General features: G+C 38.0%; 1 protein-coding gene across 1 annotated transcript in view; it reads left to right on the top strand.

Annotated features, from left to right (window-relative positions):
• LOC123503013 (ATP-binding cassette sub-family D member 2-like) overlaps positions 1-15,061 on the top strand; it is a 62,769-nt gene that overhangs the window by 14,804 nt on the left and 32,904 nt on the right. The window contains 5 exon segments of the mRNA XM_045252372.1: positions 789-961; positions 5,956-6,130; positions 9,271-9,380; positions 10,403-10,574; positions 11,378-11,506. Coding sequence (XP_045108307.1) covers positions 789-961; positions 5,956-6,130; positions 9,271-9,380; positions 10,403-10,574; positions 11,378-11,506 — 759 coding nt within the window.

Raw genomic sequence — 15,061 nt, 5'->3', positions numbered from 1 at the left:
TTAAATGTTTAACTTCATAATTTTTACTTTCGTTACTTTACTGCAATCTCGCTTTGTTTATTCTCAATGGAAGTTCAAGTCAGAGGTCAAACTTGTTATAATTGGTTCGCTTAACAAAGATTTGCTTAATGAACGTTTTTTTTAGGAACGTAACCTGTTCGTTAAGTGGGGGTTGCCTGTACATAATGCCTTGGTGTACTTTTTTTTTTTTTTTTATATGATTCAAGTGTTTTGCATTACAAGGGTCATATATATTGAGTTTGGTATTGTAACAGTATGCAGAGAACTGAGAGAAGGAGTGAAAGGCATTTGAGTGGAGGAAGAGTGACAACACCTCAAAATGAAAATGGCTTGTGTTTTTTTATATAATTTAGATGATTAAATAAACTTCTATGTTGAAAGAATAGGAGGCTTTTATGTAGGTTTATTGCCAATGAGTTGTGGTGTTTGTTATCAAGTATTTGGCTGTCTTATATCTAGTTTTGAATATGTTCCAGCAAAAGTTGTTGGGGTTTTTAAGTAAGTTTTTGTGATCTTTGTAACAAGAATTCTGTATCACTGACAGGAAAGAAGACTCTGTAGTACCAGATTAGCCATCTTTGTAGCTTTTGAAAATAGTGTTTATTGGAGAACAAAGTATTTTTAAAATGATTTTTTTCTTATTGTCCCCTTTACTAGAATTTTGTAACATTTATTTGTGGATATCTTTGATTTTAAACTGAGTTGTTGTTCAACTCAGGAAGAGCTGAATATAATTCTATTGTATAATTCACCATGGTTTCCCTCAGGACCAATACTGGGGACTCTGGTTGTGCTCATCACAGGGCGCATCCTGAGGAGAGTGTCCCCCAAGTTTGGCTCCTTGGTGGCGGAGGAGGCACACCGAAAAGGTTACTTGCGTGCTATCCACTCACGCATCATTGCAAATGCTGAGGAGATTGCCTTCTATGGTGGCCAGAAGGTATTTTAGGTTTTGGATTTCGATATTGTTTTATTTGATTTGTTTATGAATGTGCCAAGGTAGACTGGTGAATACTGTCTTGCTTCTTTGGGGATGTATGTGTACAGCTGTGCTATTTTGAAGTTTCTCGGGTATAATAGAGTGGTCTGTGAGATTGTATGTTTCCTCCAGGGCTTTATTGGGCTGAGTGTGAATATATGTAGTGTGTGGTGCTTTGTGTAAGCTAACCCATAAGGGATTGCCAACTTTGTAAAGATACAGTAGATAAATTTTATTAATTTTATTGGATGCAAATGAGCTCTAGACTAGGGCAACAAAAAGGCTGATAAAAAAATAAAAAACAAACCATTGAAGGTTCACCAGAGTGCAATCTGAAGGATTACATTAAAAATTTGAGAATTGTTTGAATACAATTGAAGTTAAAAATTGAAAATAAAGGAAGTACAGAGTTACTGTACCAGATGAAGTGGATAGGGAAGAGTCTCTCTCTCTCTCTCTCTCTCTCTCTCTCTCTCTCTCTCTCTCTCTCTCTCTCTCTCTTAATTCCTATTTACTCTATTTCATTGTTTTTTTTTAATTCTCTGGAACAACTTTTTTTAAGAATAGCAAGTTAAGTGTATTTTTCCCATTTTCTTTTTTTAGACTTCTTGGGATATAAAGAATAAAAAGAGGTTAATTATTGTACAAGAATGATATAATATTGATAATGATGATAATAGTAATAATAATAATAATAATAATGATAAACTTTATTATCATTAAAATAATAATAATAATAATAATAATAATAATGATGATGATGATGATGATGATGACTAATATGTGTTGTGTGGCAGGTTTCACATTGAGATGTGTGTTTATTTACCTAGGTGTGTGTGTGTGTGTGTGTGTGTGTGTGTGTGTGTGTATTTACCTAGTTGTATTTTACCTAGTTGTAGTTTTACAGGGCCTGGGCTTTATGCTCATGTGGCCCCGTCTCCATATCTACACTTATCCAATCTTACTTTAAAAGTGTGCACACTCGTTGCAGACACTACTTTTTCATCTAAACTGTTCCACGTCTCAATACATCTCTGCGGGAAACTATATTTTTTAGTATCTCTCAGACATCTTCCCTTTCTCAGCTTTTTACTATGCGATCTTGTGCTTCGGATGTCATATTCTTCTCTCAAGATCAGTTTCTCATTATCTACTTGGTCCATTCCGTTGATCAATTTATAGACTTGTATCAGGTCTCCTCTCTCCCTTCTTTGTTCCAAGGTTGGTAGTAGTCTCTCCTCATATGTCATCCCTTCAAGTTGTGTGTGTGTGTGTGTGTGTGTGTGTGTGTGTGTGTGTGTGTGTGTGTGTGTGTGTGTGTGTGTGTATTTACCTAGTTGTAGTTTTACAGGGTCTGGGCTTTATGCTCGTGTGGCACCGTCTCCATATCTACACTTATCCAATCTTACTTTAAAAATATGCACACTCGTTGCAGACACTACTTCTTCATTTAAACTGTTTCACGTCTCAATACATCTTTGCGGGAAACTATTTTTTTTAATATCTCTCAGACATCTTCCTTTTCTCAGCTTTTTACTATGCAATCTTGTGCTTCAAATGTCATATTCTTCTCTCAGGATCAGTTTCTCATTATGTATGTGTGTGTGTGTGTGTGTGTGTGTGTGTGTGTGTGTGTGTGTGTGTGTATTTACCTACGTAATTGTATTGTACAGGGTTCAAGTGGGCTTCCTAGTTCCATTATGTGACTTTTCTTGGCATTAAACTCCAAATTACACTTCCTACTCCATTCATAGATCTTGTTTAGATCTTCCTGTAACAACTGACAGTCCTCCCTAGTTTTGATAACTCTTAGCAGCTTTTTATCATCATCAAATAAATCAATATAACTGTTTATCCCAATGTGAGTGTCATTTATATAAATCTGAAACATAACACTGACCTTTGTGGCACTCTGCTTGTTACTTTACCCCAAGATGAGTATGTATCTCTGATCACAGTTCTCATTCGTTCAAATAATCTCTTGTCCATTCTAGCAAAGTTCCTCGCAGCCCTCCTATGTTCTTTAGTTTCCAAAGTAGTCTTCCATGAGGGACTTTATCAAAAGCCTTTTTTTATATTCAGGTATACTGTGTCCACCCATCCGTCTCGGTTTTCCAATCCAGCAATAACTCGGTAAAAGCTTAATAATTAAGTTTGATACACATGACCTCCCTGTCCTGAACCCAAATTGTCTGTTTGATATGACTTGCTCCTCTTCTAGAAATTTAACCCATTTTCTTTGATAATTATTTCACACAACTTCCCCAAGACACTTGTAAGTGACACTGGTCTGTAGTTTAGTGGTTCAGTTGCTTTTCCTCCTTTAAATATCGGTATTACGCTGGCTCTCTTCCATTCTAGTGGAACTTTCCCTTCAATTATTGAACATGTAATTATTTCCCAAATTGGATCTAGTAGTTGCTCTTTACATTCTTTTAACACCCAGCCTGATACACTATATATTTCCATCTTAATTCATAGTAGATAAGGTTCTATCCAGACATCCACGCGTAGGTTTGAATCCCACCACATACCGCTTTGAAGCTATGGCAGTTGTTGAGTGGTTTAAAGTAATGTACATGTCACCAGGTTGTAGGTGGTTACACCAAAGATTTTTGATATTCCTTCTACCACTAATAAGCTTAACAGCACTTCCCACATATACTCTTCAAGTGTGCCTACTGCTACAGGAAAAATCTGGCCCCATTGCTATTCTATCAGATTTATCCAATAATCTTCCAATATCCTCTTTGTGCACTGCGATCTCCTGTAATCCTTGGCAGTCCATGTCCTATTAGGTTCTGTGAAATCTTCGGCGGTGAACACCGTTTTGAAGCTCTCATTCATTATTTCACACATTTCCTTCTCAGTTTGGTATGTCTTCCCTTCCTGTATTTGCATCTCTAATGTTGCATGATCACTTCTCCCCTATTGGACTAAGGTATTGTATGATTGGTGGTGGCTCTGGTTTCTTTGTGAATACTAGGTCAAGCAACGATGGTTCTTCTTCCCCCTGTACCTTGTTGACTCCTCCACCCACTGATCCATTGTATTAACCATAGTCAACTGTAACACTTCCTTGCTCCACTGTCCAGCATTATCCATTACTTCCATCTCTCTCCAGTTTACTTTTTTACAGTTAAAGTCTCCAACTAAAAGTATTCTTCTATCTCTTCTTATCATGTTATCTAGGCACTTAATCACCTCTCTTTGCATATCTTTATGTTCTTCAGTTGTCTTAGGTGGCACATATGTAACTATGATTTTTCTCTTCTTCAATTCCTCTGCTTTGATTGTTACTCCAATTACTTCCACTTTATCCTCTCCATATTGCACATCCTCCACACATATATTATCATGAACCATTATTAGCACTCCTCCTCCCCCTTTATCCTTCCTGTCTCTCTTCCAGCTATTATATCCTTCCTCTTTAAAGTTAACATGGATCTCTTCTCTTAGTTTTGTTTCAACGATGCACATTACATCTGGCGTTTTCTCTTTCAAATAATCCCTAACCTCCAACATGCTGGATAACAACCCATCTATATTAGTATAAGTCACTCTAATTTCTTTCCTCTTCCATTACCTCCTCCTTTTTCCAAAGGATATAATTTCTTTAGTCTCATATCTAGAACCCTCCAGTAGAAATTCTTTTTAAAACTTAATCTCCATCCTTTAATTGTTTTTTTCCTTAGCTTAATTTCTTAGTGCTTTCTCCTTCTCCCTCTCTTCCAGGTTCATATCTCTTTTTAGCCATATATCTTGTATTCAGTATCATCAGCCAGTTTCCCTTTCCTAGCCATAATTTCCTGTACTGCCACTGGGATCTCATTCCCACTTTCATTGGTCTCCAACCCCCCTTCACTGTATCTTCCTAACCTGATCACTTTCTCCACCTCCTGGTCCAGTTCTTGCGTGCTGTCTTGTACTTGTTTGATAATAGTTTTGGCCAATTCCCTCTCCACGTTCTCGTGAACTTTTGATTTTTTTTTTTTCCCTTCATCCCAAAATCACAAAGCTTTTCCTCTTATCCACTGTATCTCGCACAAGATCCTCTTTCTCTTTAATTACTTGAATTACAGCGACTTTCATGTTTTCCTGGATTTGTCTCATCGCTACCTCTGAAAATTTAACTTCAACTTGTTTTCACCCAATCCACCTTCTATCCTGTCCACAATCCCATCCTGCACTTTAACCTATAAACTCCTTAAGGAGTTTTCATAGTCTTGATTTGGCTTTTAGTATGTCATTTTGTTTCTTTATTTCTTGTACAGTATCTCCTCTTTTAATCCCTGATTTATTGCACAAATCTTTTCACATTCTACTAATCTCAATTTCAGCTCTGCATTTTCCATTGTCAGTTTTTCCTGTTTGTCCATTAAACTCAACATCACTTCCTTCATGTACCTTAACTCCCTTTCTACTTTGACCAACCTCCTCATACTACCTTTTTCTTCCCTAAATCCAAAAAAAATTCCTACTCCATAATATCCTCAGTCAGTCTCCTTAATCTAACAGGTGTTTCAATGTACTGCTGGTGTCCACATGAAGTTGTATTTTTTTATTCTGTCATACGTTTGGCAGCACTACTCAGTTCCATGTCTCTCCTTTTTTTTTTTTCCATCTATATGATAAAAAAACTTGTTTAATATGAAGACAGGAGAACCTATGGCCCCCTCTCCCCTTGTACATACATCTAGGTCAGGCTCCAACTCCTGTTGTACTAGCTTTTTTCCTGCGAGTTGCTCAGAGATGTCTTGCCAGCATGGTGTCGTGTGTGTGTGTGTGTGTTGTATGTTGATCAGTGTGTGAGTGTGTTTTCTGTGGTGTGATGCAGTTTGGGGAGTGGTGTGTTACAGGTTGATCAGTTTGTTGGAGTGTTGTTTGCTATGTGTAAGAGTGTGGTGTGTGGTGTGTTTTGGCTTGAGTGTGAAGTGTTGTGTGCTGCTTTACAGGTTGAGTTGGGCATCCTGCAGCAGGGGTACCACTCCCTGTCAAGGCAGATGAATATAATCTTCAAAAAGAGACTGTGGTACGTCATGCTTGAGCAGTTCCTCATGAAGTATGTGTGGTCAGGTGCTGGCATGGTGATGACTTCCATACCACTGCTTACCTCGACCATCAGTGAAAGTAAGGCCACTCTTTATTGGTTCTAATCGGGATTAAAATCACTATCTACATCTCCTTTATTGCTTTGTAATCTTTCCTCTCTTAATGTCAGTCTTGCTATGTTTTTCACTTTGTTCCTTCCTCATTCAGTATTAGCATAAGTAACCCCCCCTCTCTCTCTCTCTCTCTCTCTCTCTCTCTCTCTCTCTCTCTCTCTCTCTCTCTCTCTCTCTCTCTCTCTCTCTCTCTCTCTCTCTCTCTCTCTCTCTCTCTCTCTCTCTCTCTCTCTCTCTTGTGGTGATGAACAGGAGAGATGACCACACACTCAGTTTGTGTGGTGGAACAATACTACCATTCCCTGCATGTTCATAGTGCAGGACAGAGGGACTGAACCCTCTCCTCTGTGTTTTCTCCAATTATGAGAGAAGGCAATAAATAGATATTTTGTCTCCCCTTGGCTTCTTTCATTAGGCTACTAGTAAGGTGATTTTTACCATTCTGTTATTAGTCATATTTCATTGTGATCTTTGCAACAAATTTGTTATGTATTTATTTTTGCTTTTATTTATTTATTATTTTCTTATTTTATTGTTTTAGAGTACAAGAACACAAGAAAGTAAGGGATGGTGCAGGAAGGCAGCAGACTCACACAGTCCCTGTACACACAATCATCTGTCATTTCTGGTCAAGAATAATCTAATCTTTACTAACTTCCTATTGACTACACTAACAACCTGATCACTCAGTCTATACCACTCACCTGCCTCACCAGCTTCTTCAGGTCTCCTTACTAAAATTAACCTCATCAAGTTTAAACCCTTTACTTTTCTATGCTTTTTTTTCTATTTTTTCAGGATCAGTACTTGTTCACTGAATACTTTATGGATAAAAGTTGTAGATAGTTAACATGCATATATATGACCATCAGTGTGTGTGTGTGTGTGTGTGTGTGTGTGTGTGTGTGTGTGTGTGTGTGTGTGTGTGTGTGTGTGTGTGTGTATGTGGGCTGGTCACCCAGCCAGTCTTCCCCATTACGGAGCGAGCTCAGAGCTCATAGACCGATCTTCGGGTAGGACTGAGACCACATCAACACACAACACACACCGGGAAAGCGAGGCCACAACCCTTCGAGTTACATCCCGTACCTATTTACTTCTAGGTGAACAGTGGCCACACATTAAGAGACTTGCCCATTTGTGTGTGTGTGTGTGTGTGTGTGTGTGTGTGTGTGTGTGTGTGTGTGTGTATTTACGTATTTGTATTTACCTATTTGTGTATTACAGGGCCCGAGCTAAGCTCTCTGTGTCCTGTCTCCTTGTCTACTCCTGTCATATCTCTCTTTCATCTGATTGACACACACCGCGTCAACGACATCACTGTTCAGTTTATTCCACTTATCAATACTATGATGCGGGAAACTGTACTTTCTCACATCATTTAGACAGATGTCTTTTATTAGTTTTTTTCCATGTCCTCAGAGATGATTACTTTATCAATTCTCTGTCCAATATGTCAATCTTGTTCACCAATTTATACATAGTTATTTATACATAGTTTCTCCGGTGACAGAGTGTTTTCCACGGTTACTCCTAAGTCTTTCTCCTCATTGGTCTCTTCAATTTTCTCATCACCCAGCCTGTAATCCTTGTTTGGTCTGTATCTACTTCTTTTCATTTTCATAACATGGCTCGTGTGTGTGTATTTACCTAATTGTATTTACCTAATTGTAACATACGGGAAAAGAGCTATGCTCGTGTTGTCCCGTCTCCATATCTATTAATGTCCAGCTTTTTCTTAAAATCATGAATATTCCTTGCGTTGACCACTTCCACGTCTAAACTATTCCATGCTTCCACCCTTCTATGAGGGAAGCTATATTTTTTCACATCTCTCCTATAAGTGGCCATTTTAGTTTTTCCCATGCCCTCTCGACATTCTTCCATTCCACATACACAGATCTTCCCTATCCATTTTTCCATGCCAATCATCACTCTGTATATTGCTATCAGGTCTCCCTTTCTCTTCTGTTTTCCAGGGTTGGAAGTTGCATTCTTTTCAGTCTGTCTTCATAAGTCAAATCTCTTAAGTCAGGCACCATTTTCGTTGCAGCCCTCTGTACTTTCTCTAGTTTCCTTATGTGTTTCTTTAAGTTCGAGCCCACTGTATTGTTGCATATTCAAGCCTCGGTCTTATCATTGCAGTAATTATTTTCTTCATCATTTCTTCATCTAGATATCTGACGCCACTCTTATGTTCCTCAATAAGTTCAATACTTCTCCAATTATTTTGTTTATATGTCTCTCTGGCGATAGGTCATTGGTAATTGTCACCCCAAGGTCTTTTTCTTCATGACTGGTTTTATGTCTTCATTTCCTATCTTGTACATACTCCTGATTCTTCTTTCACTCTTGCCAAACTCTATTTTCTTGCATTTTGTCGTGTTGAACTCCATTTGCCATGTACAGCTCCATTTCCATATTCTGTCCAAGTCTTCCTGGAGTAGTTCGCAATCTTTGTCACATCTCACTTTTCGTAACAATTTTGCATCGTCTGCAAATAGGCTCACATAACTGGACACCCCATCCACCATGTCATTTATGTAGACTGCGAACATTACTGGTGCCAACACTGATCCCTGTGGAACTCCACTCTCCACCAATCCCCATTCTGATGGTCTGTCCTGTGTGTGTGTGTGTGTGTGTGTGTGTGTGGGCTAAATTTTTCCAAGGATCAGATGAGTGCCAGATGATTGTTGTAGGCAGTGATCATGCACATATTTTATGTCTACCTCAGTGGTTTCCAACTACAGGGTCGTGACCCCAATTACTTTTGCTAGGGTATTTCTGAGGGTCATCAGAGGGTCTTATAAAGATAATAATTAATAATTCAAAGCTATTCACATTTTTATTTTGATTAATGTAACTGATTTACTTTAGTAGGACAAGGTAAAGATTCTACTGGACACAGTAATAAAAGAGGCGCAGTTATAAAACACCTATAGTCGTGTAGTATGAGTAGCTTTCATGTACAATACATTGATTGTAACATGAAATAGTTGGATTTATTATTACAATTAGGGTTGTTACTCCAGGTTAAGACTGCATTTAGGGTTGCAACCAAAAAATATTAAGAAACACTAGTCTACCTGTATGTGCCAACAGGTGGACAGGCTGATGGTGGGGTGTCAGAGCGCACTCAGTATTTTACCACGGCGAAGAACATGCTGACGTCTGGGGCTGATGCCGTGGAGCGCCTTCTCACCTCCTACAAGGTGAAGCATTTGGGTGCCTCTCATTGCCTGATTGGAAGGAAATTTTAGTTTATGGACTTCTAGTTCAAGACATTTTTTATTTTTTATGTTCAATATACATGTAGTTAGTATAGGTGTTGCATCAGATTTCTAGATGCAGTTTGACTCTGTTTTTATGTGTAGAGACAAGCTTAACTCTACTTCACTAAGTCTGACTGTTACCTTCACCTCCTGAGGACTTGTAAAGAAGGTAATGGTGCCAATGATTTGTGTTCCTCTTTACTGACTAGCTCATGGTTTTCATTCCAGATATGTGACAGGTTGATTTTGTACTCTTACCAGAGTACTCAGTTACTTGTATATGTTTGATTTTGTTGATATAATGAGCTCTTTGACTTAAATAGGAATGAATGTAAAGTAAATTTACTGTTTACCTGTAAAGAAAACATGAATATATGTGCCAGTGAGTAAGGGAGGGCATCAGTCATTGGCATGTACTATACTGTATTTAAGAGTCTCCAGGTATTGGTATTACAGTGCAGGGAGTTGTGTGATTGTTCTGATTTGTGAACTGAATGATAGTGGCTTGTTCAGATATTTCACTCATGATAATTCTTTATATTCACTGATTACATTATCATTATTTCCTTATGATTAAAAGAAAAGTGGTCTGTGGGAAACACACAAACCATCAGCAAGTACAAGTGAATCCCTGTTTACTAAATTTTCACTATTTATTTATTTATTGTTTTTTCATATGAGAGAAGCTCTGGCCAGGGACAACAAAAAGGCTTGAAATTATGAACGTTTCATTTACAAATTTTTGAAGGTATGAATAAACCCTTGAAAAATTGTAGGCATTAAAAAGAAAGACTGTCAGTAGAAAAAGAAAATACTCCAGCTATTCCTAATGTATGAACTTTTATTTAAGAAAATATTAAGAGGATCATAATTAATTAAAATTCACCTGCACTGTATCCTTATTTGACTGAATGCATGGAACAGATATGCACAATTAATCCTTTAACTCTGTGTACCTGCAGGAGATAGTGGAGCTGGCCGGCTACACAGCACGGGTAGGCAACATGCTGAAGGTGTTTGAGGAGGTGCAGAGAGGTCGCTACGTCAGAGTCTCCGTCATGTCAGACAATGAGAACCGTGACAGTCGGTGTCCTGCTAACCTTGTCTTCCAGAATGGTGTGCCCGTCATCAATGGTTGGTACACACTTCTTGCTTCTTATCTCACAGTTTAGGTCCATCAGATAAGAGGCATCCTTGTATCAAAATTGTTTACCAGACATATCTATTAAACAGTCATCAAAACATTTTTACAATTTTGAAACCTTAAGACAAATGAGATATCCTTTGTAATTTGAAGTCTAAAATAATCATGCAAATCAAGGACAAATGCAAATGAGTGAAAGCATATTTCTCAAAATAGCCATACAAATTAAAGCAATTAGAGCAATCTTGAGAAAAGATTGAGTTTATTTAAAAAGGGGAAAGTAAAATTGTGAATGTTCATCAGTGAGAGATCAACTTAATCTTTGAAATTTCTCGATTATCCTGACTAGAAAGAGTATATAGATGATTATTTTGTTGGCTTAGGTGTATGTTTTTATGGTAAGAATCTGTGCATGTGTTTGCAAGGCAGGAGTAGAGCAATGATGCACAGTAGCTAAAATTACACATTAACATTCTTCCACTCCAATCAGGGATTTGCAATCTGCATCAGGATTTGCCAACATGGTTATAGAATTAAAATGTCAGAATACCTATTATGATGTTAAGAATGGAACAGTGATACCCTAGGAAACAGGAGAAACTCAGTCACATCCTTTTCCATTCAGGCATTTGCAGTCAGAATGAGAATTTGCCTGCACAGCATAGTTGGAATCTGTGTATCTATCTGTAAGACCAGCAAGACATTGATTCAGAATCTATATACATGTTATTAAGACAAAAGCAAGACACTCTTGGCCCACATAAGTAACCCACTGATGAACTTCCCCACTCAGGTATTGTCACGGAGAGTCCCAATGGAACCATCATCATCAACAATGTGCCTATTGTGACACCCAACTGTGATGTGGTGGTGCCGTCCCTCAACCTGACAGTCCATCCTCAAATGCACCTGCTCATTACTGGTGGGTGGTGGGTGGTGGGCTGTGGTGGATGACATCTTGCTGTTTGGGAATAGACAGCTGGTGATTTGGGGGATAGGCAACTGTAGTGTGGCAGATAGGCATCTGATAGAGATGTGACAGATATAGTTATAGAGTTAGAGAATGATGTTTGTCCTGCAGTCACATCTTACAACAATGAATGCACTTATTTTTAAGAAACTATCCAAAGTTATCAAAGGTGTTTTCTTGACTCTAGTGATAGTTTAACAAGGATTCTGCATCATCAGAAGGAAAAAAAAACTATCTTTGAAGGTAATCCTAATGAGAGAAAGTGTTTGAAAATAAGGCTCCTGCCTTTTGATATACTAAATACTTTATGAAAGGTGTGATAGATAAGATTCAGTCTGTTTACAGGCAATGTGTTCATTTGGCATGTCCTAGAGTTATGTGTTGTCGTGTTAGTGAATTCTCCTTATGGAAAATGAGAAAATGGTAACACTGCTATTAACTGTTGCTATCTCTTGCTGATTGGCTTATACAGTAAGTTCACATTGTATGGTACATATGCATTCCTGAAATCCTTACCACAAATCAAAATTACCGTTTATCGAACCCATTATAACATGTAATAATAGGGGATGTGTTCCAGCACGCTGAAAGTTACCCCTGCAGACATGAAAATACATGAAAATAGTCATATAAAAAAATGTGAAGTACTGCGCAAAAGAAATAAACAGAGAATGTTTTCATTTACCTTTCACTCGCCACGTATTCTATCAGATGATGTCCCTCCCGAGGCTAAGGGACAGTAGGGATTTCAGCCCTTACTCATAATATCCACCAAAAACATGCCGTAAGGATTTCACTTGTGTTCAGTGGGAAATGCGGGAAGAAACTGATTGTTGTGGTGGCTGCACGGCGTGGTGGCGCTACGGCACGGTGTAAACAAAACATGAGCGGATACCGTAGCTATGAATTTTTCTTACCGTAAATAGAATCGAGGGTAGTAATTACCAAACACCGTAATTGTGAATTTATCGGATAACAAAGTACCGTATAAGGAGGACTTGTGTATATCTGTCTTGTTTTAAAATCTGTTCAGTGTGCTTTATTTTTACCAAAATCAGTATTTATTGTAGGATGTTTTCTATATATATTTGGATAAGCCGGCACCTTTTGTAGTCATCTAGAACCGTACACTAGGGTGGTAACATTGGCGGTAAGGCATAGAGGCTGGCAGTGGTATCCCAGTTGGTGAAGTCTTACCCAGGGCCACCTCAGGGATATGGAAACAGGCTCAAAACCTGCTTGTTAATGCTGATAACATATATTTAAAGTACTTCACTATGAATGATTTCAGTGCTTACACTGAACACACTGTGCCACAACCCTCGGCACCCTCTAAGGCGCCTAAGCTTACCAGCCTCCTTGCTGAACTGGGTCAAGGTGATCTCTGTCAGACAGACATCTTAGCCTAGACCTTAGGTAGCAAGTGGTGTCTCACTGCTTCCCTCTGAAACAAACACATGTTACCCTCTTTTAACACTTCACCAGGGTATTATGGTCCCATATTTATACAGACTCTTCCCAAGTATGCACAGATGTTACTATACCACTATACCTGATAAGATGGCTAACCCAGGCTAGGTAAACAACCTCTAAATATGTTGCTGCTAGGGAGATTAAGGCCAATTATGGCTGTCATCCTTGTGTTCATCCTCCTTCTCAAAGAAGAACCAAAATGAAGTTAGGCATTCTAAGGCATCTCTGCCAGTTTTTCTTACCCCTCCAACTGCTAACTTTGTACGAGGGCCTTATCCATACTTGTGTGAAGTACTCTTTGCATGTTTGGGGGGATTTCACTCTTACAGTGTTGTTAGGTAGGATAGAATGAAAAGCTTTTTGTCTCATCAACTCCTCTCCTCTGACTGACTGTCTTCAGCCTCTTTCTCACCTCTTGAATGTTGCATCTCTTGCTATCTTTTATCGCTATTTTCATGTTAATTGATCTTTTGATCTTGCTAACTGCATGCCTCCCCTCCTCCTGTAGCCTCGCTGCACAAGGCTTTCTTCTTCCTCTCATCCCTATTCTTTCCAACTCTAATACAAGAGTTAATCAGTACTCCCAATCATTCATACCTTTCTCTGGTAAACTCTGGAACTCCCTACCTGCTTCTGTATTTCCATTTTCCTATGACTTGACTTCTTTTAAGAGGGAGGTTTCAAGATATTTGTTCTAGACTTTTGGTTAACTCTCATTATCTTTAAAGGAACTGCAAACAAGTTTTTTTTTTGCTAGCTTTTCCTCTTGCATATATATATATATATATATATATATATATATATATATATATATATATATATATATATATATATATATATATATATATATATATATAGTCAACAGCGAGGTCTGCATTATTCTTTTTGTACAGCGTATTTTGTGTTTTCGCACAGGCGCGTTAAATCCGATTTTAGTTGGTGGAGTAGTGTGCCAAAGTCCATTTCTCAGAGGCGTCTTTCGGTCTTGATCAGACCATCTTCAGGAGAGTGGTGCAACGGAGATGCGGGCCCATATAAGCCCGCATCCTCACAAGTTGCACTCACTTTCCTGAAGATGGTCTGATCAAGACCGAAAGACGTCTAGAGAAATGGACTTTGGCACACTACTCCACCAACTAAAACCGGACGAACGCGCCCTTGTGCGAAAAACACAAAATACGCTGTACAAAAAGAATAATGCAGACCTCGCTGTTGACTTCAATAGTACATGCATTCAAAATGGTCTACTCCCGAAATATATATATATATATATATATATATATATATATATATATATATATATATATATATATATATATATAAATAAAAATCTAATGTTCTACATGAAACTCATGCACATGCAGTTCAAATGTGAATCCTAGTGGAGTTAAAAGTGTTTCAAAGAGCATTTCATACAGATTGGATCATTACAATTATAATAAAGTAAAGGTTTTAGTTGATTTGCATACAGCCTTAGTCTGCCACACACTTTAAAAGAAGATGGGAATTGCCAGTTAGCAGATGAGACCATCAGTTAGTGGCATTAGTTTTGTGCTCCCGTGGCTTCAGGTAATTAAGTCCTGCAGTGCACTTCATGACATGGAGTACAATGATGATGATTTGATAAATGTTACATGATTTGATTAATGTTACATGAAACACTTGAAACACTAGAAATGCTTGAAACACTTTATTATGCCTTAATATGGATTGTAGTTCCTTAACCCCTTCAATACTGTGACTCATTTTTACCATGATTTTTGCATGTGATTAGATGATTTTATTTGCATTAGGAAGGCTCTGTGGATGTCAAAATATTAATGGCCAGAGTCTTCACTATTTTAATCCCTATACAAATTTCTGAAGCTGCATAAAATCCCCAAATACTAGCCAGAATGAATATGAAAATGCGTGCTGGTACTGAAGGGGTTAATGAGGAGCTACAAGTGGTAAGTGATGAAGATTGACTTGATGTTACTTAAAGAAACATACATTATAGAACTAAGTTTGCTTTAGCTATTCTTTGCTTATTTT

Source organism: Portunus trituberculatus, chromosome 13 (assembly GCF_017591435.1).
Source record: "Portunus trituberculatus isolate SZX2019 chromosome 13, ASM1759143v1, whole genome shotgun sequence".
Lineage (NCBI taxonomy): Eukaryota > Metazoa > Arthropoda > Malacostraca > Decapoda > Portunidae > Portunus > Portunus trituberculatus.
This window is presented reverse-complemented; position numbering and strand designations above follow the sequence as displayed.